The 26840-nt window shown below is 57.7% G+C and overlaps 2 protein-coding genes across 9 annotated transcripts in view; one reads left to right on the top strand and one right to left on the bottom strand.

Annotated features, from left to right (window-relative positions):
- Positions 1-550: 550 nt before the first annotated feature.
- On the top strand, positions 551-6379 carry SLC19A1 (solute carrier family 19 member 1). Of its 5 annotated transcripts, XM_071561770.1 has the most exons (8): positions 551-723; positions 1374-1470; positions 1964-2055; positions 3073-3374; positions 4081-4828; positions 5208-5400; positions 5484-5625; positions 5725-6379. In XM_071561770.1, the coding sequence occupies exons 4-8, from the start codon at positions 3159-3161 to the stop codon at positions 5911-5913; spliced, it is 1488 nt and encodes a 495-aa protein (XP_071417871.1). In that variant the 5' UTR covers positions 551-723; positions 1374-1470; positions 1964-2055; positions 3073-3158; the 3' UTR covers positions 5914-6379. The 5 variants fall into 5 exon arrangements, with proteins under 5 accessions (XP_071417871.1, XP_071417873.1, XP_071417869.1 ...); XM_071561772.1 differs by lacking the exon at positions 1964-2055; XM_071561768.1 differs by lacking the exons at positions 1374-1470; positions 1964-2055.
- Positions 6309-26840, bottom strand: part of COL18A1 (collagen type XVIII alpha 1 chain) — a 38582-nt gene continuing 18050 nt past the window's right edge. Inside the window, exons 1-42 of one of the 4 annotated variants that reach the window (XM_071561764.1) lie at positions 23824-26076; positions 19674-20218; positions 16928-17008; positions 16782-16841; positions 16462-16600; positions 16264-16367; positions 16149-16175; positions 15882-16052; positions 15766-15792; positions 15609-15671; positions 15416-15502; positions 15233-15286; positions 15004-15153; positions 14818-14880; positions 14598-14642; positions 13598-13738; positions 13452-13514; positions 13322-13348; positions 13173-13217; positions 12990-13052; positions 12592-12627; positions 12431-12520; positions 12233-12262; positions 12096-12122; positions 11892-11954; positions 11666-11740; positions 11543-11578; positions 11346-11399; positions 11060-11125; positions 10772-10843; positions 10534-10576; positions 10337-10399; positions 10207-10250; positions 9988-10110; positions 9749-9893; positions 9416-9489; positions 9207-9335; positions 8990-9025; positions 8279-8539; positions 7998-8195; positions 7624-7739; positions 6309-7541 (exon numbers count right to left, since the gene is read on the bottom strand). In XM_071561764.1, coding sequence (XP_071417865.1) covers positions 7328-7541; positions 7624-7739; positions 7998-8195; positions 8279-8539; positions 8990-9025; positions 9207-9335; positions 9416-9489; positions 9749-9893; positions 9988-10110; positions 10207-10250; positions 10337-10399; positions 10534-10576; positions 10772-10843; positions 11060-11125; positions 11346-11399; positions 11543-11578; positions 11666-11740; positions 11892-11954; positions 12096-12122; positions 12233-12262; positions 12431-12520; positions 12592-12627; positions 12990-13052; positions 13173-13217; positions 13322-13348; positions 13452-13514; positions 13598-13738; positions 14598-14642; positions 14818-14880; positions 15004-15153; positions 15233-15286; positions 15416-15502; positions 15609-15671; positions 15766-15792; positions 15882-16052; positions 16149-16175; positions 16264-16367; positions 16462-16600; positions 16782-16841; positions 16928-17008; positions 19674-20218; positions 23824-25831 — 5958 coding nt within the window. In that variant the 5' untranslated portion in view covers positions 25832-26076 and the 3' untranslated portion in view covers positions 6309-7327. Of the gene's footprint in view, positions 7542-7623; positions 7740-7997; positions 8196-8278; positions 8540-8989; positions 9026-9206; positions 9336-9415; positions 9490-9748; positions 9894-9987; positions 10111-10206; positions 10251-10336; positions 10400-10533; positions 10577-10771; positions 10844-11059; positions 11126-11345; positions 11400-11542; positions 11579-11665; positions 11741-11891; positions 11955-12095; positions 12123-12232; positions 12263-12430; positions 12521-12591; positions 12628-12989; positions 13053-13172; positions 13218-13321; positions 13349-13451; positions 13515-13597; positions 13739-14597; positions 14643-14817; positions 14881-15003; positions 15154-15232; positions 15287-15415; positions 15503-15608; positions 15672-15765; positions 15793-15881; positions 16053-16148; positions 16176-16263; positions 16386-16461; positions 16601-16781; positions 16842-16927; positions 17009-19673; positions 20219-23823; positions 26077-26840 lie in introns of those variants that run through there. The other 3 variants (XM_071561765.1, XM_071561766.1, XM_071561767.1) reach the window with 3 other exon arrangements.

Below are 26840 nucleotides of genomic sequence, written 5' to 3'. Positions count from 1 at the left end.
CACCTCCCCTAGGCTTCCCTCCACGGATGTTCTTCCCTCTGGGAGAAGTGCAGGGCCGTGGGTCCTGACGGCCGGACTCACCCCATAAGCAAATCTCCGGGGGCTGCTGCCAGGGTGGGCGGGGGGATGAGAAGATTCGGGAATTTTGCTTGGAGCACAGCGGGCAGCGGCGAGTTCAGGACCCTCTGGGATACGGCACAGCCCAGACTGGCACACCCCACCCCCCAAAAAAACAAAACAAAAACAAAAAAAGAGGGCGGGGGCAGAGAGAAACCCAAGCAACGCTGGGGAGTTAAATGAGCAGAGGGAGCCAAGGCGGGGGGCAGCGCGCCCGGACCCCGCAGCCCAGAGCCCACGGTAGGTGGGCGGGGAGCTGGAGAAGGGATATCCTGCCCCTCCCCAACACTTTCGGGGGCTGAAATGCCCCTATATCGGACACACAACTGTCAGCAGAACTCCGTCCCGAGCGTGGCCGCACTCCTCCTCTTCCTCTGCCTCCTCCTCCCCTTCCTCCCGCCCGCTGCACTGTGGAACTTGTAGTGCCCCCGCCGCTCCGCACATGGGGCACGACTACATTTCCCGAGGGCCCCCCGCATCCTCCTCCTCCTCCTCGTCTCCCGGGTTCGCTGCAGACCCGGCGAGGGCAGCAGCGGGGAGCCCCGGGACCCCCGCGCCGCGCCCGGGCGGGGACGGCCCGCAGCGCCCATGCCCACCGCCCACCAGGTACGGGCAGCGCCGGGGGCCGCGGGTGGGGGTGTCCCCGGGGTGATGGGGTGCCCGGGATATACCTGGGGTGTCGGCAGTGTGAGTGCCCCTGGATGCTGGGCATGTGGGGGCCCCCAGGGTAGCGCTCCGTTTCAGGGTGAGCAGGTGCCGCGCGCCCCCCGCGCCCTCAACACCCACGTGCACCCCAAACCACCCTGCAGCGCCCATCCCTCGGGTGATGAGGACGGGCGGGGAACAAGGGTGTATTTTAGGCAGCTTCCCACCCCTTCTTTCAGGGAAGGCGCTCCAGGGACTCGCGTCCCCCAGTTCTGCTTGGCAGAACCACACAAAACACGTTGTGCTTTGGCAGCATCGCTTCTGTGTCACCGCATCCTCCGACCCTGCAGGGCTGTCCACTCTGGACGGTGCTGGCCGTGGCTCCGTGGGAAGCTGAGCCTGAGCTTGGCCACCCTCGTCACCCATGGCCCAGGTTGACAACGGCATAGCGTGACAGTGATCCGTGACAGCGATCCATGTCAAGGTCACACCACGATAACCCGGCGATAAGCAGCGATAACGGCCCCTGCTCTACTCGTCTCCCTCTCTCTTCTCCCTTCCTCTCTCCATACTGCTCCCTCTCCCTCTTCCACTCCTCTCCCTGGCACCAGAGATGAAGGATGGAGCATTCCCTGGGACCCAAGCCCATTCACCTTGAGTAGAGCAGGTCCATGGATATTCTGGAGAGGTGGAATTTGGTCTGGTCAGGTGGGTTCTGGGCTGGACTCCCTCCATGTGTGGGGGCACACATGCTGAGAGTTAGGAGTCAGTGTTGTTGGGAACAGTGGCACTGGAGCAACTTTGAGGAGCTGCATGCGGGGTTGGGTGCAGATGGTTTCCTTTGGGCCAGGGATGAATGTGCATATCCATCCTGGATGGACATGACAGCAAATGGCTTGCAGAGGGTGGCAAACATACCATCGGGGTCCTGGCGGGGGCTGATCCACAGCAAGTTGCTGCAGGTGCCACCCACAGCCCAGCTCGGGGACAAGCAGGCAGTGGGGCAGAGTTCAGGCACTCGTGGCTCTGCATGGCATGGCACAGTGCTGGGGTGGCTGTTTTGAGGGGGGTTGAGCCCCTGCTCCTTGCCCTTTGCCCTTCCTGCCACAGCAGGGGAGCCAGTGCTTCATCCAGTGCCTGAGCCAGTGCCGGCTCACTGGCTGGCAGTGAGCAAGTGCTGAATCCCTGCCCTGATCCCCAGGGATCTGTTTGCTCAGCCACAAGCTCTGGGACACGTGTTTTGGTGATGCTTGGGCACAGGCACCGAAATCCCACGGGAATGCCCCTGGAGTGGTGAGTTCTCACTGGGGCAAATGGGCACTTTGCTTCCTGCTGCTGCTTTTGGTTTTGGTCATGACCAGCTTTCCCTGGCTCGTGTTCCCATTAGTCATGTGTGTTATCCAGTGGCCAGGAGGGGCTCCACAGGTGAGCCCCCTGGTTTCACCATGCAGGATCCAGGGGGGACACAGACTGGGACCATGGACTTGTTTTTTCATGACCGTGATTAGCTGTTCTGTAATTAGCAGGGTGATCAGGTTTCTAGACCTTGCTCCCGTGGCGTGTATTGGTACACGTGGAATTTTATGGCATGAAAAGTACTGTCAGTGATCTGTTGTGGGAGTAGGAAGCACTGGGAGGACGCTCAGTTCAGGCCTTCTCCTGTCCCTTCCCTCATCCCGTGACTGCTAATCAGGTCTCTTGGCACTGCCAGATTTCCTGCAGCCAAACCTCAGGATTTGAGCTTTTAATCCTTCTCTGGACCGTGAATCTTGTGGCATTTTGTATTCTCCCCAGACTGGGCATTGTGTCCCGCCGGGAAGAGCCAAGGGGCAGGCGCTTGCCTGTGGCTTAGCTAAAGTCCTGCCAACCACCCAGCTACTGTATAACAACGGCCCTGTGCCCAGTGTGCACATTAACTTGCTTCCACAACCGGCACATTCCTGGTGGCCGCTGCCGTTCCCCCCTGGAACATCCCTGGCACAGGGCATCTGCGTCCCTCTGTGTCTGTAGGTCAGAGGGAAGCATTCCTCGAGGAAGTGGTAAAACCCCACTGACTCTTAAAAGGGAGGAAAAGGAGGGTCTGGGATCTGAGGATGCCTCATTGTGGATCCAGGTGCTTTGTGCATCCAGGCTCCAGATGCACGTGATTTACAAATGCTGCCCGAAATGACCCCCCTGCTTTTGCACAGTGAGACACAGGGCTGCTTTTCTGCTTCCCAGAACACCTCCTGTGGAGAAGGTAGTGGTATTTATTTGCCTTGCGATTCTGGAGGAATTTTGAGCCCCTGCCAAATGCTGCTTTTTCCGCAGAAACTGCAGCGCCGTGGTTTTCCATGCATCCAAGAGCGCCGGCAGACAGAGAGGGGCTGCCTGGTCTGGAAAAACCCATGTAGCTGATGGTTCCTGGGATAACGCCCCTGTCCTGCTGCAGAGCCATGCCCAAGAAGGATGATGGTGCCAAAAAGCCGGCATCGGAGACAGTGCCGGACCAGCGCTGGAAGCTGCAAGTCTTCTACCTCTGCTTCTATGGCTTCATGACACAGATCCGGCCTGGGGAGAGCTTCATCACCCCGTATCTCCTGGGGCCCAACAAGAACTTCACCAAGGAAGAGGTGAGCCATGGGCACCCTGTCCCCCACCCTGGTGTCCCCCTTTCCAGCCACAGTCACCACGCTGGGGCTGCCCAGAGCATCCATCCACAGTTCTGGGGTGCGTGGGGGTGTCACATCCTGGGCACTGTGGTGTGTGGTGACTCACAGTGGTGCTTTTAGTGGGGAGAAGGTGGTGAGGGGTGGGTCGCTGTCTCCCTTGGCTGTGAAGTCACCTGGTCCCTAAGTCTCAGGCTCAACTTGCTGTGACATAAGAACTTGTTCCCAGACTAGCAACTGATTTTGGGGAGTGATGCTTGATCCCTGCACATGTGGGCAGCCTGTGGGATGGCAGAGGGATGCTGGTCTGGGAGATACGTTGCCCTATCCCATTGAGGAGACCTTTCCAGACTGGCACAGTGCACCTCTGGGCTGCTGGCAACGATGGGGTTAGACAAGGAGGGGCCACATGTCATCATCCCTTGACCAAGGGATGCTGGCCTCAGTCCCAGCTGGCTGCTGTGTCTATGGGAACACTGCATTCCTGGCGCAGGAGGGGGCCGAGGCTCAGCCAGACCCCCAGCTGAACGCCCTGCTGGTCACATTCCTCCCCAAGGAAATGCTGTGATGGAGATCAGCAGCTGGTGCCCACACAAACCACATTCCTCCAGGCTCTGGGGCATCCTCAGGGATGTATCCAGTGCTCAGTCCCTTCTTGCCTTCATGGCAGGTGACCAACGAGATCACACCAGTGTTGTCCTACTCATACATGGCCGTGCTGGTGCCCATCTTCCTGCTGACGGACTACCTGCGCTACAAGCCAGTGCTGGTGCTGCAGAGCCTGAGCCACATCTCCATCTGGCTGCTGCTGGTGTTGGGCACCTCTGTCCTGGCCATGCAGCTTATGGAGTTCTTCTACGGCATCACCATGGCCGCCCGCATTGCTTACTCCTCCTACATCTTCTCCCTCGTCGCCCCATCCCGCTACCAGCGGATGGCCAGTTATTCCCGCTCCGCTGTCCTCCTGGGTGTCTTCACCAGCTCAGTGTTGGGCCAGCTTTGTGTCACATTGGGCAGCATCTCCTTCCTCACCCTCAACTATGTCTCCTTGGGCTTTGTCAGCTTTGGCCTCATCCTCACTCTCTTCCTCGAGCGGCCCCGGCGCAGCCTGTTCTTCAACCGGCCCAGGGGGACTGATGAGAGGGCTGCATCCACTGAGCTGGAGAGGATGGCTGATGGGGACGGCAGTGGTAGGGCACAGGGGTGGCGGGATGCGGTGCTGTGCCGGATGCTGCGGGAGGTGGGAGCGTTGGCCAGGCAGCCCCAGCTCCGGCTCTGGTCCTTGTGGTGGATCTTCAACTCAGCTGGGTACTACCTGATGCTGTACTATGCACACATCCTCTGGAATGAGATCTCTCCCACTACAGACAATCGCCGGTTGTACAACGGAGGAGTAGATGCTGCCTCCACACTGCTGGGTAAAGTTGCATGGGATGGGGACACTGGGCATTTGGGGGGGAACACCCTCATCCTACTGCATCCCCTGGGAGTGGCTGGGGACACTGGTGATGCAGGGGGTCAGTCCTGTCCTTCTGCATCCCCTGGGAATGGCTGAGGATGCCAAGAGTGTGGAGGATGCCAAGAGTGCCCCTGCAACCACTGGGATGGCTGGGAACAGCAGGGATGCAGTGGGACACTCCATCCCACTGCAACCCTTGGGAATGTGGGTCCTGACAAAATTTCTGGGGATACAGGGAGTGGCCTGGCTTTGGAGATGACCTCATCATCACTGGGCTGGGTCCCAGCCTAGGCCAAGTGGTCCCTGAGGTTCTCACAGCTTGCTTCATCCCTACCTAGGGGCCATTGCCTCCTTTGCCGCCGGCTACGTGAAGATCCGCTGGACGCTGTGGTCAGAGCTGGTTATCGGAGTGGTGACAGCATTCCAGGCAGGATTGCTCCTGCTAATGAACTCCACCACCAACATCTGGCTGTGCTATGTTGCCTATGTCCTCTTCCGTGGCTCCTACCAGTTCCTGGTGCCAATTGCCATGTGCGTAATGTCCCTGGGGACTTGCTCCCACCCCGGCAGCCAGGTTGATACCAGCGGTTCACCAGTGCTCCCACTTTTCCCAGTTTCCAGATTGCTACCTCCCTCTCCAAAGAGCTTTGTGCTCTGGTCTTCGGGGTCAACACCTTCTTTGGCACCGTGCTGAAGACCATTATCACCGTCATCGTGGCGGACAAGAGGGGCTTGGGCTTATCTGTACATCCCCAGGTAGGGATGGGGGGACACCTAGGATGGAGGTGGTCCCTTAATGCTGTGGTATGAGAGCAGGACTTCAAGTGTTGTTCTCTCCCCTCTGCTCTCTTCCAGTTTTACGTGTATTTTGGCTACTTCACGCTGCTGGCCGTGGTGTACCTACTGGCAGCCATCGGTGTGGGCATCCGGCACAGCCGCCACAGGCAGCCAGTGGAGCTTGCCTTGGCCAAGGAGCCATGCCAGCTCCCTGTGGAGATTCCAGCACAGGAGAAAAGCCCGGAGGCAGGCACTGTGCGAGCCTGAGCATCAGGCTCCCTAAGTGAGCATCACCATCGTCACCGTGTGCTTGGTCTCCTGTCCCTCTGCTGGTCCTCAGTGCTGGTCCGTTGAGGATATAACCCTTGGGGCATATTTTCTGCGCTGTGGAGACAGGACTGTGCCCCTCCCCATCCCCAAACACAAAGCAGGGGCAGGATTCCCATGGTGCCACTATGGGGTACTACACAGGAATATGGATGGGGACCCCATCCCACAGCATCCCCATCATGGCACAGAACCAGGTTACAAGAGGATGTTTCTTTATTCAGTGCCTTTAGAAAATGGTTTATAGGACAAAACCAAATGACAAAAAAAATAATATAAAGATCCACAGGCTTTAAATTGCATTAATTACACAAAATACAGTAGACTGTAAGAAATAGAGACCATGCGACTCGCATAGCTTTTATGGTAATAATTTCCATACAATAACAAAAAAAAGCTAGTTACAGATTTCTCTTTTTCTTTCTTTTTTTTTTGGTTTTTTTTTTTTTTTAGCACCTTGGATTTGCCCACACCAATTCCAACCAGCTTTGCTGTGCCTTCACCATTTGAGCCCAGCAAAGGTGGCACGGGGAGGAGGGGGATGGCAGTGCATGTCCTCAATACCACACGTGCTCAACACACACACGCACATAAACACATGCCAAGAGCACACCTGGCCACATGGCAGGGCCACCCCATCACCCCAGTACCTGTGCTGAGATGACTGTGGCTGTATCTGGGCTGTGAGGGCACAGCCAGAAGTTGCGAGGGTGTGTGGAGGGGTTGGGGGAGACCAAACCCCCACTAGAGCTCTGCTGGCTGGGAGGTGGAGGTGAAGATGATGATGGGATGGGACGGAGACCATCTAGGGGAGCCCCTGGACCACCACAGGACAGTCCCTTGGGTGGGATGCTGGGGTTTTGGCTGGAGAAGACCCTATGGCCCCAGCAGAAGGGATTTGGGTCCAACCCCAGGCTCCTGCTGCGGACGGTGTGGGGCTGGGGTGCTGGTCAGAAAGCCCCCACAGCCTTCTGGGGAGGGCAACCCACATGTCAGCGCTGAAAACTCCTGCCGAGCATCCTCTCAGCCAGCCACACTGAAAAGAGCATCTGAGCAGGTGGGGGAACAAGCTGAAGTGGTTAAATATTAGGAGTTAGAAGAGGAGGAAGGGGAGGAGGAGGAAGAGGAAGGCAGCCAGCCCATGGCTGCCCTGCCCCAAGTGGGACCTGAGCCCCTGCCAACCCAGGGCAAGGGCCATGGCAATACTCTTTGGCATCAGGTCTGCGGGGGAAGAAAACCCTGCGGGGCGAGAGCAGGCACATGGAGGGGGCTGAGGACCCCAGGGGTGCTGGGGTGCAGGGTCCTCGACCCTCCCTGGGGAGATGAGGGTACCCAAGGGATGGGAGGGTGGGTATCACTTTTTGGCGGCGGTCATGAAGCTGTTCTCAATGCAGAGGACAATGAAGGCATGCTGGCAGCTGCTGGCCACCTGCTCCAGCAGTTTTCCAGAGGACAGTGAGGACGCCTGGCCGGTCACGGCATGCTCCTCCGTCCGCCATGTCTCACAGTAGCTCTCAGGCAAGCGCCGGCCTTTGGCATCCGAGCCGTGCCAGACACTCTTCTGTGGCCTGGAAGGATGAAAGATGGGGGCTGCTGCTGCCCCTCCCATGCTCCAAACCCCATTTTCCCATTGCTCAATCCTGCACTCACCATCCTGCATCCCGCAGGACATCCCGGCCATCAAAGGAGAGGATGCGAGCATTGGCTCGCAGCGGGGCCCCACTGCCTGTGAAAAGGGCTTCCCAGTTATTGAAGAGCACTTCATCCTGGTGGGAAGGGGAAAAAATGGGAGATAGTTAGTCCTGCCTTCACCCCAAGAACATCCCAGGAGCCTCCAGGAAGGGAATGCTTCATGGATGAATGGGGGCATCAGAATGCAGAGCATCCCAAACCTTGGCAGTGCTGGGTTAATGGTTGGACTTGATGATCTTAGTGGTCTTTTCCAACCATGATGATTCTATGATCCTATTCTACAATCGTTTGTAGCTGACGGAGTGTCAGAAGGGGGATGGGGACACACCTACCTGGAGGTTGACAATGGGGATGGTGGCACGGTCGGCCCTGCGCACTATGCTGTAGAGATCTTGCAAACGTGAGGACAGGAACGCACGGAAGGTGCCGGCCAGCCCGACCTGCCGAGCTTGCTGGAAGCACTGGAAGTCAGCACCCCGGATGCCACGCATGCCACCGCTCAGCGGGGCATTCAGGGCCACCAAGTGAAGCTGCCAAGAGGGGACAAAAGAGCTTGAGGGACATGGCTTTGGTCACCATCATCACCTCCCCTTGTCCAGCACATGGCACTCACGGCGGGCTGGAAGTCCTGGTGCACATGGGCAGCTACAGGAGCCGGATCCGGCCGGCGGTGGATGTAGTAACTGTTGAGGAGCTCGTGCTGGTGGTGGAGCAGGGGTTGCTCGGGCAGGCGGTGCTGGTTGGCCACCACTTCATCCCCACGCCAGGGTCGGGCGGTGGGTGGGGGGACGTGGTTGCGGAGGGGGTGCAGGGGCCCGCGGGGCTGCGTGCCGGCATAGTGGAGGGTGGGTGGCTTGTCGTACACCTCGTTGTCCTGGGGAGGGGGAGACTAGCTCAGGGTTGGTGGTGATGCTCCAGGTGGGGATGGGGTTGTAGACAGGGGTAGAGATGGTTTGGGATAGAGATGAGGATGACTGGAGATGGATAGAGATGGAGGTGATTTGGGATGAATGGAGATGGTTGGGGATGCAGATGGAGAATGTTGGGGTTGCATGGAGACAAGGATAGAGATGGAGAATGTTGGGGATGGAAGTGGTGATGGTTGGGGATGGGTCAGGGGCAGATGGAGAAGGCGATGGTTGGGGATGGATGGAGAAGGGGATGGCTGGGGATGGATGGAAAAGGAGATGGCTGGGGATGGATGGAGAAGGGGATGAAGGTGATTTTGGATAGAGATGGTTGACAATGGAATGAGGATGCATGAGGATGAAGGACAGTGATGCAGATGGGGGATAAGGGTGGGCACGAGGAACGCAGGACTCACCAGAGCTGAACTGGGGATCAAGTTGTGCTCCTCCAGCTGCAAAGGCATGGCGTATCAGTTCCCAGGTGCCCCCATCTGCTCTTCTCATGCACAGGTGGGGGCACCCCCAAACATCATCAGGAGTCAAAACTGAACCCCCAGGGTGGTGCTGTCTGCACTCCCCGAGAGCTGGGCACTACAACCCAGACAGGGCTCCCCTCTGGGCCCCCCCACTCACCAGCACCCGTCGGAAGCCACCGCGCAGGCGGACGTAGAGTTCTTGCCGATCAGTCAGGAAGACCAGGTTACCCTCTGGCAGTTCATGCACGGCACTCAGCATTGCCTGGTATGTTGGCACGACACGGAGCTGCGGGCACAGCCCAGGAGGTGGCTCAGGGACCAGCTGGCTGGCCCACTGGCAACACCTTGCCCAGAGTCCTGACTCACCCCCAAGGACATCCCACTAGTGCCTGGCGGTCCAGGGGGTCCTGGTGGTCCTGGGGGCCCAGGGATGCTGATTGCTGTGAGGGGAGAAAGATGAGATGTAGAGCGATGCAGCATGGGGAGGGATGCAGAAGTACAGGGAGGGATGCATGGGATGCAAGGAAGGATGTGGTAGGGTGCAGGGAGGGATGTGGCAGGTGGAGTGAGGGATGCAGGGGATGCAGAGAGCGATGTCAGGACACACAGAAGGATGCTGGGGTGCAGGAGGGATGGGGGGGGATGAACAGAGGGATGTGGAGGTGGCAGGTAGAGGGATGCAACAGGGCAGCCACTCACCTTGCCTGTGGGGACCTGGGAAGGAGGGTGGACCAGGGGGTCCAGGAGGGCCAGGGGGGCCCTGCCGCCCCTCATATCCAATACCAGGGGGACCCTGAGGTCCAGGAGGCCCTGGTGGCCCGACAATACTGTCCCCCTTGGGACCCTAGGCAGTGTGAAAGAATATTCCTTGGAGCAAAGGCTGCAGGGAGGCTGCCCCTGCCATGCCCCCCTTACTCCCTGCCCCATGAGATACTCACTGGCAGTCCAGGGTATCCCTGGGGCCCTGGAGGCCCTGGCAGTCCAGAGACGCTGGCACTGTAAAGTGGAGTGCTGCCCGGCTCGCCCTTCTCGCCCTTGGGACCTGCATCCCCCTTGTCACCCTGCAGCATGGCACAGCCATCTGGGTGAGTGCCCAGGGTGCACCCCAATACCCCAAATTGTGCTGAGTTCCAGCCACCAGTGTGCAAAGGCCTTACCCGCAGGTTGGCACCCAAGCGAGCTGGGTCATAGGGGAAGTGGCCTGTGGAAAGAGGGAAAGGAGAGGAGAGTGGGGATGGGCATGAGCCAACCCCTGCCCTCCTCTACATATGAGGACCCATCACCTACCTGGGGGTCCTGGGGGTCCAGCATCACCCTTCTCTCCCTTTTGTCCTGGGAACTGGTGGAAACCTGTGGGCAGCAGCAGAGATACTGCCTCAGAGCTGCAGCATCCCAGCCCTAATGGAGTGGGCTTCCCCTCAACCCTGCCTTGCTGAGGTTGCCCAAACTGCCCAGAGGGTGCTGGGAGAGAGGTACCCCCTTACCAGGAAACGCCGGCAGTACGGGATGGCTGGAGTCGCTGAAGGTCTGTGGAGATGCAAAGGAAGTGGCTGCAGAGACAACAGCATCCTTGGGGATCCCCCCTCAATGCTGGTGACAGTCCAAAGTGCCAGCCCCAGCCAGGATGTCACCGGAGTATCCTCTATGGCCTCCAGCCAGGCAGAGGGCACCAGGGAACCCAGTCACCAGCATCTCCACCACGGTGACTGTGCTGCTACTCACGTTGCCACTGTTGTAGGCTATGCTGCCAGGTGGCCCAGGGGGCCCAGGGGGTCCTGGGGGTCCTGGGGGACCCTGTGGAGGGTGAGAAGATGTGTCAGGGTCCTGCAAAGTGGGCAGTTCCCACCATGGGGTGGGACACCAGGGCCATGTCCTGCTCCAGAGGGGCAACCAGTCCCTGAGACAGGGAGACGTGCCCTTTGCCTAAGAGACTGGGGTACTCAGGGAGACCCTTGGTGTGTGTCCCCCAGTCTGCAGGGCCAGCAGCTGGGGGGCCACAGCAGTGCTCACCCGCAAGCCCAGCACATCCGCGGGGTCGCCCTTCTCACCCTTCAGCCCGTTCATGCCGGGACGTCCCTGTGGATGAGCAGCACAGATGAGCCTTGTTCCCATCCCCCTGCTGACCCCTGGTGTCAGACCTGATGCTCCAGAGTCTCCTCTGACACCCTGGCATCATCCCATCCCTCAGGGGCACAGTAGGGTTTGGGATTCAGCAGGTGCAAGATGTGCAAACAAGGCAGGGGGATGGGGTGGGGGCGATGGCCGAGGAGACAAACAAACCGGGAGCAGGTCTTACGGGTCTGCCCGGAAAGCCGATCTCTCCCTTCATCCCTGTTCGTCCCTGGGGACCCTGGAAGGGAGAGAAGATGAGGATGCTCAGTACCCCATACTGTCTCACTGTCTATCCCCCATACTATCCCACTGTCCCCCTTTGGCCAGGATCATCTTTGTCCCTCCCCATGGAATACAAGGAGGATGATGAAGGTGACTTACTGGTGGTCCCATTGGTCCCTGCAGCCCTGGCTCCCCCTGCAGACAATGGAAAGGACATCACCACCAGGACCACCTGGTAGCTGTAACATGGGGATGTGCGCCCCATTCCCACCATGCTCTCACCTTTTCTCCTTTCACCTTTGCAGTGACCACAGTCCCATCAGGACTGATGATGACGCCAGGCTCCCCTTTCTCTCCCTGCAAGACAAGAGGAGGTGTGAGGGGACATGAAGGGACCAGGCTCCCTCCTGTGCCAGGGCTGGTGTCACCAGTGGGACCCAGTGGCCAGGTACAATGGGGGACCAGGAGAGTGACCACCCCAAGGGTGGAGGTGACTTGGAGCAGTTACCTTCAGCCCTGGGGAGCCCTGGGGACCAGTTGACCCCTGGTCTCCTTTCGGTCCCACTGGACCCTGCAGGGAGAAGACAGAGCCTACTGTCATTCCAACCCACCAAACCCACACCCCAAACCCTGCAGCAAAGTGCAGCAGGACAAGCAACCAGAACTGTCACCGAGGCCACCCCTGTGGTCCCCAGATATGTCACTGACTCACCGGGAAGCCGGCATGGCCTGGTCTGCCCTGCAGACAGAAGCAGAGATGCTTCTAAGAGCAAACCCCCTCTTTCCAAAAAACAGGGTGCCCTCCTGGCACTGCTGAGGGGTGGGCACGGGTGGCAGGAGGGCACCTACCTCTGGGCCAGGATAAGCCACCAAAGACTTCTGCAAAAAGAGACAAAATGAGGTTTTTCACACTGATCTTTGCTCTGCAGGTCAGAGCTGGACAAGTCTCCCTCATTCCCTCCATATGATGCCTGCTGGGAAGACCCCTTCCTCCCCCCCTAGTTTTAGCTTCTCCCTGCTGTGCTGAAGCCAGGTGCCACCACTTACATCTTCACTCGAGACAGTGATGACCTGTCCAGGGGGACCAGGTGGGCCGGGGGGGCCAGGCAGCCCCACACCATCTTGTCCTCGCTCTCCCTGGAAGACACAAGCCATCAGCCCCATGGCCACCACCAGCCAATCCCCAACCCCAGCCTGGTGGCACCCACCTTCTCGCCAGGGCTGCCTTTGTCACCTTTGGGTCCCTGGAAGGAGAAGCAGGCAGGGGTGAGCTTCCTGCTTGGCACCATATGGAGCCAGATGCTGGCTCACAAGCAGAGACTCCCTCCCACCTCCAGCTCAGCAAAATCCTTTAGGCCACCCTACTCTGCCTCCAAGGTCCAGGCAGCAAGCCAGGCTGTGGCAGTTTTGGGTGGAGGTGGTAGTGAGTGGGGTGGCAAGGTGATGGAGACCAGTCCTAAGTTGTGTGGGCACCCTTGGCACGCAGTGAGCCGGGCCCCAAAGCAGCGAGGGGGAATTTTGACTGCTGGGGATGGAGCTGCTGCAATCAAGGGTACTCTGTCTGCAGTGATGGGGCTTTTGGAACTGGGGGGGCTGATGCTCCTACCTGTGGTCCAGGGAAGCCCTCCAGGCCAGGGCGGCCATCCACACCAGGCATCCCAGCATCTCCCTGCAATAAGGAGTGGGAAAAAGCAGGATGCAGTAGGGAGCATCCAATCCCAAGTTGGGGAGCACAGGAGTGCTGCCTGGTGCTGGCACACAGCCCATCTCAATCTCCCCATGCTCCTACCTTTGATCCTGGCAAGCCAGGCTGTCCAGGGCTGCCAATCTCACCCTGCAAGGAAAGAGGTGTTAGAGCAGGAGCATTCCTCCAGGTTGCCTGTAGGCATCCTATATGGATGGACCCAGGGTGAGGAATATGCTGCAAGGGTTCCTCACCTTCACCCCTGGCAGTCCTGGCACCCCCTGAAAGCAACAAGACCACCATGAGGATCATGTGACAGCAGGGGATGTGATTGCAGAGAATACCCCAGGGAGCCCAAGATGGAGAGAGCAAGAATGGAGCTACCTGTGGTCCTTCAGGTCCAGGTGGTCCAGGGGTGAATGACAGCCCTGAGCCCTCCATGTCACCCTAAATGGGAGGAGAAGGGGCTGAGTCATATCTGTACCAGGCTGCAGCTCATCCTACCCACCATCACTGCAGTGCCCACTTACAAATCCAGCCTCATAGCCCGGCCCTGGCGGTCCCGGGGGCCCAGGGGGCCCTGGCTGCCCTCGGGGTCCGATGGGCCCAGGAAGACCAGCTAAGCCTGTTTCTCCTGGAGGTCCTGCTGGTCCTGTTTCTCCTTTGTTGCCCTGCAAAAGGAAGAAGGGGACAGATGGAAGGTGAAAATGGTCTCTGCCTGGAGCCTGCAAGCAGGAAGCAATGCATCCCCTCCCGAATCCCCTTTGGGACAGGACACAGATGCTCTTCCTCATGCTCCCCTGTCTTGGGGCTTCGTGGCAAGGGGCATTGCCCAGCTCAGGCATCCTTCATCGCACCTACTCCCCATGTAATGTCTACAGTGGCCACCAGAGGCTCATCTAAAATCATAAATGGGAATATTTTTGCACATGTGGCTGGCTCTGATGCTGCAGCAGAGCTCACTGCCAAAGAGGGATGCTCACAGACATCCCTGAGCCTCGTGACGGTGTTGGAGCACCAGGATCAGTCCTTATAGCCACTGCCACCCCATCTGCTCCCTAGGTGCTGGCAGAAGATTAGAATTAAGATTAAGAAACCTTAATTTTTTAGGTTCTTGCCCCCAGCTGCAGGCTGCAGGTCAAGCCTTTATTTCTACTCTTGAGAATGCAGGGTGGAAAGAAGCTGGAGCAGGCAGGCAGAAGAGAGTGATGCATAGATGGTGTTTCCCAGTGGGGTGTGGGCACTCAAAACCCTCCCAGGCAAACTCTCTTCTGAGCCTTGAAACAGTCTGCTTGACTTTCCTGCCTGCTTCCTGCTGTAGCAGCCCTTGGAGCAAAGTTCTTGGAGCCAGGACCCTCGAGAGCATCCTTTGGTGGGTCAGCAGCTCCATGCACACTCAATCTGGGAGGAACCCAAATACCAGCATCCCCCTCCTCATTAGCATGCAGTATTCCCCCCCAAACAGCATCCCTGCCTCAAGTCTGCAATGGATGGGGGACTCCCCCAAAAAACCCAGCCCAGGCACAGTACCTTGGGTCCTGGTACACCAGGGAGGCCGAGGTCACCCATGTCACCCTGAGGAGGAGGAGGAGGGAGAAGAGGGTGTGAAGAAGGTGACCAGCTCCAGGCAGGAGCACAATGGTGCCCCCATCCCAGGAGCTGGACTGGCCAGGGATGTGCCAGGAGTGTCGGCTGCCCTGTGGGAAAGCCATGCCAAGCTCCTGGGCCACATGGGACACAGGAGACTCACCCGCTCTCCTTTGGGCCCGGGCTGTCCAGCCTCCCCATCTCTTCCTGGAGGACCCTGAGGACCCTGAAAGATTCCAGGAGTTGTTTCCAGCACAGGGAAACTCCATGGGGCTGGCGGGCACTGAGCGCCCCCCACTGCCACAGGGTAGCCCTGGGATGGGTCCCCTTGGCTACTCCATACACCTACCACTGGCCCTGGAGGGCCAGGAATCCCGTCCCTGCCTGGCAGCCCCGGTGGTCCTGGCACATCTGTGCGGTTCATCCCAAATTGTCCTGGCTGCCCTGGCAAACCAGGCACTCCAGGTGGCCCTGGGGGACCAGGTGGCCCTCGAGGACCCTAGAAGAGAAAGAGGGGCCATGGCTGAGTGTGTCCCCCCCACTCCCAGCTGGCAGGACAGGCAGTCACCCACACTCACCCGCAGGCTCTCCAGGTCGCCGCCAAAGCCAGAGCCCTCCATGTCAATGAAGGTCTGAGGGAGAAGCAGGAGGGTGATGTCAGGCACAGGGGGGCTGCCCAGGTCTGGTGGGACCATCCCGCACCTTTGGGGCTTGATGGACCCCCACACCCCTCAAACCCCTGTGTCCTGGTGGGTACTCACCAGCTTGTCATTCTTGGAGGACGGTCCTGGTGGTCCTGGGGGGCCAGGTGGTCCAGGGGGTCCCCTTGGCCCCACACCTGGGTCACCCTGGCACAGAGGAGAGAGCATGGTTTGTGGGTGCAGCTCAGCTGTCAGTGAGAGGAAGAGGGGGAAGCGGCATGTTCTGCTCCTCAACACCAGCACCAGCACTCACCTTCTCCCCTTTCGCACCCGGCTCCCCTGGCATCCCAGGGAACCCCTGGGGCCCCATATCACCCTGTGAAGGGGAAGGAGGGTGTGTCAGTGGGTGGCAAGGCAAGGGAGCAGCCGTCCCCCATCACCCTGCCACCCCCCCCCCCCCCCCCACTTACAGGTTTGCCGTCCTCACCAGGATCTCCCTAGGAATGGCAGAGAGGGGACAGGTCAGTGTGCAGGTGGGTAGGGTGGAGGCACAGGGGACATCCCAGGGATGGGGGACTTGACTCACAGGCTCGCCGTCCCTGCCAGGGGCTCCATCTTTCCCTGGTGGCCCTGGAGGACCAGTGACCTGCTCCACCATCGAGCCATCAGCGTGCCGAGAGAGGGTCCCAGGCGGGCCAGGGTCACCTGGTTCCCCTTTTTGGCCCTTAGAGCCAGGGTAGCCAAATCCAGCACTGCCCTGGAGAGGGAAGGGAGATGGGGATGGGTGGCACATCTCTGAGGTAAGAGCCCAGGGAAGGCATGGCTTTGTCTCAGCTCAGCCAGCAATGCTCACCTTAATGCCCAAGTCTCCTTTCTCTCCCTGAGGATCAGAAACAGAGTGTAGCAGGTGTCAAACATGGACATGTCACTGACACCCTCAAGCCCCCATGGACCATGTTCTCACCCACCTTTTGGCCTTTGACACTGCCTGTTCCCACAATACCACCAGTCCCGGAGTCCCCTTTCACGCCACGTTCACCCTTCTCCCCCTTTTCACCTTTGGGACCGGCGCCTGTGGGAAAGTAGAAAGCTGGTCATGCTTGGCGATGGGCATGACAATGTCCCCACTTGTGTGCCCCTGGGAAGGGGAAAGCTGCTGGAATTACCTCCTGTGGAGACCCGCAGCGTCTCCTCTGCTCTGGTTCTCTCAGCTTGCTGTGGGGATGCCCCACTGCTCCTCGGTCCACTGCTCCCCACGATGGGAGGAGAGGTGACAGGGACAGCATCCAACAGCCCTGGGACACCCTGTGCAAACAACGGGGGGATACCACGGTGCCATTTACCTCACAGTGCCTTTCCATAAGGAACAGGTGCCAGGACACCATGAAGCATCCTATGACTATGACCATGGAGGGCACTCAGCCCTCCTCTCCACTAAAATTTTGAGGTGCCACCACAAGTGCAACACCTGCAGGCAACAACTCACCCCAACCTTCCCTGAGGGTTGGTGTCCACCTTCTGCCCCGCTGCCGAAATCACCAGAGAGCTGCATGGAGTAGGGATGAGAAGTGAGCAGTGAGCATGGTGGGGGGCACCCCTCTATCCTGCCCCAGCCAGGCTGCCAGTGCTCACCTCTGAGTCATCCTCCTCTTCCTCACACTGACGTTCAGCCGCCCGAGGGTCCCCTTGCAGCTTCAAATCAGCAATGACCCCCTGGAAAGAAAACCACAGATGGATGGGTGACACAGACAGACATATGCCACAAGCCACCCTGCCATGATGTGACCCACTGTGCCCCTTGGCCACCACATCCTCGAGTGGGAGGAGATGGTTGAATGAGATCTGTTGTCAGCAGTGTGAGCAGCTGGAGGAGGTCACCACCCACCTGGGGGCATTTGCTTGCAGGAGGAATTTATATAATTTTTATTATATATAAAAATATATTCATTATATAACTTTAACTTAATGTACTTATATTCACATTATAATGTCACAGTCAGGCTGGCTGAACTGCAACTGCCTCTGATCCTTGTTTTCTTAAGCCCATCATGTCTCCTTGCCCAGACATGGTGCACTGTGCTTTCAAGCCAGCCCAAATATTATTTTAGGTGTCTTGCCCAGAGAAGAGACACCGAGGGGGAGGTATCTCCCCTCTCTGATCTCGCTTCCCAGCATGGTCCCTTGCTCCTTCCCACCAGGATCAGAGGGATGAGTAGCATCCCATCCTGGCAACATCCCACCCCATTAGCATCCTTGTGTCCCACCTCAGCAGCAAAGACCTAAGCTGGATTCTGGGGTGTACTGGGTGACCTCACTTGCAGTGACAGCTGTGGGGTTCAGGCTGTTACTCACATACCCTTCCCAGCTGAGACATGGATGCTATGGGTGTTTGCATCCTTAGGAAGGGATTTGTGGTGGTTTCTTGTATAAACAAGCAGCCTGGATACACACAGTGCTTGCAAAACCCAAATAAATGGTAAGGAAGTGCAGATTATCCTAGGAAATACAAAATGTGGGCTGCAGGGACCTGGCCCTGCCAGCAGTCCTTGCATGGGCCAGGGAGCCCTTGAGAGAAGAGAAACAAGTAGCTTGGCCAAAAAGGTCCCTGTAAAAGCACTGCTGGGCAGCTGGGCAGGTTCTGGCCCCTTCCTCTGCTCAGCCCACCTCGTGCCAGCTCTGGTACATGGATTGTCAGGCCATGCTGGTGCTGCTGGGAAGGGGCTGCAAGGTTGAAACCTGGGGCTTGCCAAAGGCATAGAAAATAACCCAGTTCCAAGTCCTGAACCAAGGTATCCCTATCAGGGATGGTTATAGGGTCCTTGTTCAGCCTGTTTGCTCCAATAAAGGGGGCAGCAGCACCATAGATCTTACAACAAATCCAAAGAATCGTGGAATCATTAAGGTTGGAAAAGCCCTCCAAGATCAAGTCCAACCATTCCCCCAGCACTGCCAAGTCCTCCACTAAATCATGTCCCCAAGTGCCATATCCAGCTGCAAACATATACTCCTGCCAGACCCCATCCAAGACCCCATTTGCCCTCTTAGTAACTGCTGTCCCAGGGGCTTCTGAGTCACCCACAGGCTTTGCCCCTCCAGGTTTCATGCCACTGACTGAAAGGTGACTCTGGAAGGAGCAGAGGTGGCAGGACACCCCTCCAGCTGACTGCCAGCAGCTCCTCCTGTGGCTTGACCCAGGGCCAGGTTTTAATCCGCTCGATGCCCTGTTAGTTCCAGATAACACGAGTCAGGGCCGGACAGCGATGGAAACACCACGAGGCAGTCAGATGCTGCTCGCCTCTCATCCAGCCAAGGCGCTCAGCCTCCTTCCCTCAATGGCCAGCTATTCCCCACGGGAAAACCGGGGGTGGGCAGTGGGACTGGGGGTTTGGCAAGCTTGGGAGCATCACCTGCTAAAAGGGTCTGCTCTGCTCCAAGCTGTTGCTCTGCCTTCCATATGGTGCCAAACCGCATCCAGCTGGGGAGAGGAGCTCATCCAGGGCCGTGACCCGGCCCTCCCAACATGTTCAAGAGCAAAAAACACTGCTCTTCAAGAGCAAGTGGCTCTTCAAGGGACCTGCCTGAATCACAGTGCAAACCAGTCTGTAGCCCATCAATGATTAACCCCTTCCTGGGGGAGGTTTCCCTGCCCAAAGCCATTCAGCCGAGAATGTGGCAGCACAGTCAAGATGATGTTTAAGGTCAGAATTGTGCTTTGCAAAACTTCAAGGGAAAAGCATTGCTGCCGTCAGCAGAGCCTCTGTTGCTGGGCAAATCCTGCTCAACTCATGAGAAACCTGAACATTCCTCTCCTCAGGCACTGCAGGGGATTTCCATGTCAGCTGGGCATGTCCCCCACACTTTCCATAAACCTTATCTAGAACATGAGTCCTGCTCAAAGCACAGGCTGAGCTATCACATCCCTCCTCACTCTCCAAAGTCTTCCTGGAGATACTGCTCAGTATCAGCCAACAAAGATATGCTCCAGCCCAAGCATTTTTTCCTGCTAAGAGAGACATTTTTCCAGGCACACCAGGTCCTTCACCAAAGGAGTTGGGTATTTTTAGCAATGGTGAGATTTGAAGAGGTTCCATGTGTTTGCTGGGAAAAGGTGTGGGCAACGTGGCTGCTGTAAGGCAATCCCACACTCCTCCTGCCAGCCAACCTTGAGAGCTTTGCCTTAGTGAGCCCCAAGACAATAAAGTTAGTGGCATCTCAAGACGCCTTTCCCTCCGTCTCAGGTGTCCCCTTCCCCAGGGACACACATGGAGCATGGCTGCTGGTTGTCTTCCAGGCAAAGAGGTTGGTTCAACAGGCATAGTCAGTGTCACGTCCCTCAAGGCTTCTTGGAAATTCACCTTGGGGTGACCCGAGGTCTTACCTGGTATTTATCTGGGTCAGCCCCTCCAGCCTGAGCAACAAAGAGCCCAGAGCCATCTTCCAGCTCCATCTCATCCGGGGAGCGCTCAAACCGGACCCGCTCATGCTCCTCGCAGTCCAAATAGAGGATGACTTCATCCTCCTCCACGCTGATGGCAAAGCGTGTCCACTGGTTGAGCAAGGTGGGCACAGTGAAGGTGGCTGCCGGATACGAGCTGGGTGAGCCTGGCTCTGTGTAATAGAAGATGATCTGCTGCTTGCCTGCCCGCAGCTCCGAGAGCTTGACGCCCACGTAGATGATGCTCTGAGAGGAGTCTGTGATGGCAAAGAGCACACCAGCCCGGGGGGTGGTGGGCTGGATGTGGAACAGGAGGGAGAAGTCCCTGTAGAAAGGGCTCGGCAGGTGGTACCGGGCCACCTGGCCTGTGTTGGCGTTGGGACCGAAGACATAGCCAGGGTTGTTGTCAGGGCCATAAATTTTGAGGATCTCCTCTGGAGGTGGGTCTCCAATCAGCTCCAGCAGGCTGACCTCAGCGCTCAGGCTTTCTGCGGGAAGAAAGGAAAGGGGATGGTCACAACCAGCCAGGCAAAGATGGTCACTCAACAAAATGCCTTTAGGGGACACCCCGGCCACGTCTCCCCCAGACACTGTTCTTTATTGGCTTCCTCTGCCCTTCCTCCCCAGGGACTGAGAGTTTTTCTTCAGGCTGTGGGTTGGCCAAGGCAGCAACCTTGAGCTGCTCCCACCACACCATTTGGATGCGACTCCCCAAATGCCACCCAATCCCTGTGGCTGGCCCTCCAATCACAGCTGGGACACTGGAGTATGGTTTGGGTTGGAAGAGACCTTACAGATCATCGAATTTCAATTGCTCTGCTATAGGCAGAGAGACCTTCCACTAGACCAGTTGCTCAGAATTCCCTGAGGTGGGATAAAACCAAAGGGCTTGCCCATGGTGGGGGGATGCTGCTGGAGCACCAGGATGTTGAGCAACCAGGGAGCCCTGAGAAAGTGTGTTGCGTCCATACCCACTCCTGGGTCACAGTGACCACTCAGATCACCCAGGGCCAGGATCCTAGGCTCATCCCAGCTGGGAATAAATCAGAGCCATCCCCTAATAGCACTCTGGGAACATGACTCAAGCCAATGTGCCCTGTCAGCTTCCCAGATGCTCTCAATTTGAAGGTCGCCTCGTTTCCCAACTCCTGTTGAGAATTAGGGAATTAGGGAAGTTCTGCTGGAGACTGTCTCTCCTACCCGATGCAGCTGAACATCTGGTCTGGGCGAGCCAGCCCTTGTCCGCCAGCTCCCATTGTTTTGGCAGCCAGCACATCCCCATCGCCCACACACCGGGCGCTGGATTCCTCCTCTCCTATGTCAACTGCTCGGGGTCAGTGCCAACTCCATGGGAGTGAACACGCCGGGTGCTTTTTAACCTCTCATTTCCTGGGAGTGAGGAAACCCAACCACCCCGGCTCTGAAACAGCTGAGGGATCTGCGCTGGGAATAAATGTTCAGTGCTGATTTTGGCCCCATCCCGAGCCAGGAGCAGGAGCTAAGACAATTCAATGTCCCCAACTCCATCCTGATTTTAAATGTGAGCAATAGGGAGTAGAGGGAATCAGACATGTATCCTGGGGTATCCTGGGCTGAACCCAGGAGGATCAGCCAGGAACCTCCACCCAGCTCTAGAGCCAGGCATTGTCCTCCAGAGCTCTTAAAAAAACCACCTAAATTTAAAAAAATAAAAAAAATTTAAAAAATAAAAAAAAAAAAAAAAGAAGAAGAAGGAATCAGGCCAGCCTTGCCCAGCCTGGAAGGAAAACACATCTCTTGGGATGGTGATGAAAAGCTGGGTGCCTCTTTCAAAGCCTGGGGGACATCATGGAGCGTTCCCAGCCTCCCCATGCTGCTGAGTCCCAGTGCCAGCACCAGTCCCATGACAGGGACCCAGCAGTGGGCACATCCACTGAATAAACGTGGGGTTAAGTTTTCACTCTGCCAGACCCCAGACCCACTGATCCTCTCTTGAGCTCTCAAACTGCTCAGTGTCCACCCTGCTACCCTAAGCCCCAGTCTCCCAAGCTTGGCACTCCAAAACTGACCTGGCAGGGAGAAAACCTCCCTCCTGGTCTGTCACCATTTCTAGTCCCCTCCTTTGACCAGCACAGGGATCAGGCTTCCCCATAGGGTACCCCCAGTCTGCTTGGAGAGGAACCTCTGGATCTTGGAGCCCACCATCCTTTAGAGCCCAGCATCCTTTCACACCCAGATGTGCACAGCCCTACTCCAAAAATTATGGGGCAAGTGAGTGGGGCTCACCCAGACCCACAGACTGTCACCCACCCATGAGTCATCCCCTCCTCAGGCCCCCCACAAGCTCTCTCCGATTGCAAATACCAGGATGCAGGGATAGAGCTTATCTGGGGTTGAAGGAAGGAAGCCAAATTCTCAGCAGCTTTAGGGGAAAAGGAAACCAGAGCTTCCTCACGGGGATCCACATGGGTATAAGAGCCAGTGCTGCAATTCCTGCAGCCAGACAAGTCATTGTGTCTCCCCCCAGGGCTTGGGGTGATGGGGGACACACTGAAAGAGGCTATTGTTAGCAGTGCAACTTTCAACCACGCTCCCCTTGGAGCTGCAGCTGGCTCGGGGAGCCTCCTTCCTCTCCAAACATGCCACTTGCCCCGAGTCCAGAGGGGGAGCTGGGTGCTAGCATTTCCCAAAGCAAAAGGGACACACCTTTTCCCTGCATGACAGCAAGCAAAGGCTGGATGAGGACTGGGGAGCAGAGGGGTAAAGGAGACCCCTTCAAATGTCTGCTCCACTCCAAAAGCCAAGTGGTCTTTCTCATCCACCAAACCTTTCAGGCCATGCCTGCTTTTTCCAAAGGGTATCCAGAGCCCAAATATTGCAGTCCATCAACCCCGTGGCAAACTGGCAGCACCCACTGTGGAGCATGGAGAGATGGCAGAGGCCACAGTGTGTTTGGTGCTGGCACAGGATGGCTGTGAGGATGTCTCTTGCAGCAGTGATTCTGCCATTGGAAAGGTCCCCAGGATGTTGCAAGCTGCCATCCCACTCTGCCATGACCTTCCTGGCTGGCTTGAGCCCAGGCTGCTAGCATGGGATGCAGGGGATCCCCAGCATGTAGGAGTATCCCAAGTCACTCCATGAGGTGCACCACAGCCGCCACAGACCCCAGTCATTCCTGATGCTGTCCATCCGAGACACCACGGCATGCGCTTGGAATGGCATGCACCTCCTCTCTGAGTATCCCCATGATCCCACTGCATCCCCCCAGTGAATAGAGCCTCTTTGACACTGACCATGTGTGGGATCCTTGTCTGTCACCCACCCCCTCACCCCTAAATCGCCCCTCTGGCTCCTCATTGGCATCTCCCGGCTATCACCCGAGGGCATGGGGGGCTGGCATGGGAACACAGCCTCATTCAGAGGGTTTGGTGGGGGAGCTCCTGCTTCCATCCCAATGTGCATTTCTCCAGGCACCAGTCACCCACCCCACTCCCATTCCTTCACCCCCTGGCCCCAGAGGCACGTCTGGGTCTCTGGCTGACACACAGAAAGGTCACAACCACCAAATGACAAAGCTGGAGGCGAAGAAACCTCTCCCACTTTTCCAAGCAGGCGGGGATCAAACATTAGCCGTCGGGTGAATCATTAACACAAAGTAAAGGGCTGCTCCAGGAGAGGGGAGCGTGAGGGCACTGCCATGGGTCACCTTGAAACCTCCTCACCACCATGGTGCTGTGGTTGAGTGGTCACAGGGCTCAGGTCGTTCCCCTGTTTCCAGGGGGGAGATGACAGCTCTCCAAGTGCCCCAGTCCCAGGATGGGCACCCCAAAGCACTGTGGCACTGGGAAGCTGGCCCTGAATGCTAGCATGATGTGCTTGGGGAGCATCTCCTGTCCTGACCACCAGGACCCCCACTGTATTTCACCAGGAGTGATGTTCAGCCTTGTGGAGGGAGACAAAACCTGATGGTTCTCTGGTTGAAAAAGCCAAGGTTGTACAGAAAGCAATTTTGCACTCAGCAACATGGGGGCAAGGCAGAGGCATCCCTCAGTGCCTGGGGTGGGGCTTGGGGAGGGGAGACACACAACACAGGGACATCACCCACCCACATTACCTGCAGAAGCATTAATAAAGACACAAGAATACCCTTCCTCCTCCTCAGGGAGAGCATCGCAAGGCAGAGGAAGGCGCCCACCAGCCAAGTGAATCCAACACAGGTCTCTGACGGCCTCACAGAAGCCCTGGCATGGCGGGGGGGTTATGGGGACCGAGGAGCTACACCCAGGGAGCAGCAGCAAGCAGAGGAACCACTCCAGGTAGCGATGGCACCGCGATTCAAGCAGCCCCTCCCACTCATGCAAAGCAGCCCGAATTTCCTCCTCGCTGCTGTGGTGGAGGTAATTTGGTAATCGGACGTGGCTGGTGCCCAGCACGCTGCAGAAGGGCAGGTGGGTTGGGATGGGCAGGCAGTGGCCGGCCGCTGGCATCAGTCCGGGAAAGAAGGATGCGAGATCTGCACTACTACTACCATAGAGTCTCATAGAAGCTGTTAGTAAATCAAACTCGAGAGGACTGGAGTTATCAGCAAGAGGAGGATTCACACCATTATTCACCCTCTGGTTAGGCAAAGGGGGGCTCTGGCTCCCATTCATGCTGGCCAAAGCCAGCCCCTGGTGGCTGGTGTCATGCCATCGGTTTGGTGATGTTCCATGGTGGTGATGGGGAGGTTGTGCTGTGGGGTCCTGGAATGGCACTGCCTGCTTATGGGTACTGTCACCTGGTGAGAAAGGAAAAGGGGCACTACCTGGCTGGGGACCTGCTGGTCTCTGCAAGGACATCCATGTCTGCATTGCTGGGGGGGTTTCTGTCCCCAGGAGCTCTGAGTTCTTGGTAGTCCCTGTTCCGAGGAGCTGTGGGTCCTCAGTGGTGCCCATCCCCAGGAGCTGCAGATTCTCGGTGGTCCCCATCCCCGGGAGCTGCAGATTCTCGGTGGTCCCTGTCACTGGGAGCTGCAGGTCTTCATTGGTCCCCCTCCCCAGGAGCTGTGGGTGCTTGGTGGTCCAAGTCCTCAGGAGCTGTGGGTCCTTGGTATTCCTAATCCCCAGGAACTGCAGGCCCTGAGTAGCCCCTGCCCCCAGGAGCTGCGGGTCCTTAGTATTCCCCATCCTCAGGAGCTGCAGGTCCTCAGTGGTCCCTGACCCCAAGAGCTGTGGGTTCGCAGTGGTCCTCATCCTCAGGAGGTGCAAGTCCTCAGTGGTCTCCATCCTCAGGAGTTGTGGGTCCTTTGTGGTCCCCATCCTCAGGAGCTGCAGGTCCTTGGTGGTCCCCATCCTCAGGAACTGAAGGTCCTCAGTGGTCCCTGACCCCAGGAGCTGTGGGTCCTCAGTGCTCCCCATCTTCAGGAACTGCAGGTCCTCAGTGGTCCCTGACCCCAAGAGCTGTGGGTCCTCTGTGGTCCCCATCTTCAGGAACTGTGGGTCATTGGTGGTCCCTGACCCCAAGAGCTGTGAGTCCTCAGTGCTCCCCATCTTCAGGAACTGTGGGCCATTGGTGGTCCCTGACCCCAAGAGCTGTGAGTCCTCAGTGCTCCCCATCTTCAGGAACTGCAGGTCCTCAGTGATCCCTGACCCCAGGAGCTGTGGGTCCTCAGTGGTCCCCATTCCAAAGGGCTGTGGGTCCTCAGTGGTCCCCATTCCAAAGCGCTGTGGGTTGTCAGTGGAGCTGCTGATCCCATCCTGTCCAGGGGCAGGTGAGGTGCTGTGGGGAGGAGCGATGCTTGACCGTGCCGTGCTCTCCAGCAGCCCTGTGACATTCCTGTCCCACCGCTCTGTGGTTTTGGCTGCAGTCCCTTCACCCACAGGCGCTGCTGTACCAGGATCTGGCTCCTGCTGCTGTGGGGTGGTGACATTCCCTACCACCTCCTCACTCCGCGTTCCCGGGGACAGGCTGGGAGCAGGAGCTGCCGCTGAGGGTAGTGGCTCCGACGCCGGGATTCCCTCGCCGGGAGCTACTGGGCTTCCTGTGGTCTTCGTGCTGTCCCAAATCCGGTCCAGAAACTGCATTTCGGAGGAGGAGAAGCAGCAAGCCAGGAGGAGCAGAAACCCCAAGCAAGGTGGGGCCATTGGAAAGGGAAAATGACTCCGTTGCTTCCGAGAGTGAAAGGGAGGAAGGAAAGGAGGGAAGAGGCAGGAGTTCTGCCCCAGCCAGACTCCTGGAGCACTCACATCGCTCACTCCTCCCAGGCTCCGGCACTCGACCCTTCAAACCGGAGCGGAGCAGCGGGAGGAGTGGCCGCGCTGCCGGCCTCGCCGAACCCTCCTCTCCCCAGCCCAGCCTCCCACTCCCGGCACAGCCCCTCGGGGACCCCACCGCTTGGCTGGGGACCCACCTGAGTCCCCCAAAACCTCTGGGAGCCAAGCCAGCCTTCAGACGCACCCTATCGCCTGTTCTAGCAGCTGCTGCCAGCTGTTTAACTCCTTCCTGACCAGACTATCCTAAATCCTCTCTCTCTCTGCTTGGTAGCTCTGGTTAAATCAAGAGCTGTACATGGTGGGGTCATGCATGGACATGGTCCCCATGGATGCCACCCGCTCCGGTGGGACACCCTGCTCTAGATCTTGAGAAAAGGTTATAACCTCAGAGCAAAACAGAACGAGGATGGAAAACAAAGCCAGAAAACATTTCCAATATTTCCACCGGCTGGAGCCACAACAAGTCCCAAAAGGCAAGTGTTTAAAGCCACTTTCTTGGCTTGGTTACAGGGCCAAGACCCAGCAGGTGCTGTCACAGGATGGCAAAGGGGGGCACTTGCAACTCCCCCACCATAAGCGTCACGTCAGACACGTCTCAAAGCCAGGTCTGAGTAATCACAAGTTTTTAAATCACAAGTTTTCCTGGAGCCCGAGGTGTAAATCCCCCCCGGGCAGTGCTGGCTTTCTCCCACACCCCAAAAAATTCAACTGTTCTTCACCTCAGCTGAAAAAAATTCCCCCCAAATACATTTATCCTTTCTGTTTTCCCATATCAGCATTGTCCTGCTCTGGTGACAATGACCCCTGCTCCTGGGGATCACTGAATCCCTGCTTCCCTGGAGCACATCCACAGCCCACACTGCCATGGGGACACCAGTCA

Source organism: Pithys albifrons, chromosome 8 (genome assembly GCF_047495875.1).
Source record: "Pithys albifrons albifrons isolate INPA30051 chromosome 8, PitAlb_v1, whole genome shotgun sequence".
NCBI lineage: Eukaryota > Metazoa > Chordata > Aves > Passeriformes > Thamnophilidae > Pithys > Pithys albifrons.
The sequence above is the reverse complement of the archived record's forward strand: the minus strand, read 5'-3'. Positions and strand labels throughout refer to the sequence as shown.

Bases quoted from the DNA above. Each gene is read 5' to 3' on its own strand.
- SLC19A1 (XM_071561768.1), top strand. From the start codon at position 3,159: ATGGTTCCTGGGATAACGCCCCTGTCCTGCTGCAGAGCCATGCCCAAG. The intron at 3,375-4,080 runs GTGAGCCATGGG...CCTTCATGGCAG, and splicing joins AGAACTTCACCAAGGAAGAG to GTGACCAACGAGATCACACC. The intron at 5,401-5,483 runs GTGCGTAATGTC...CACTTTTCCCAG, and splicing joins TTCCTGGTGCCAATTGCCAT to TTTCCAGATTGCTACCTCCC.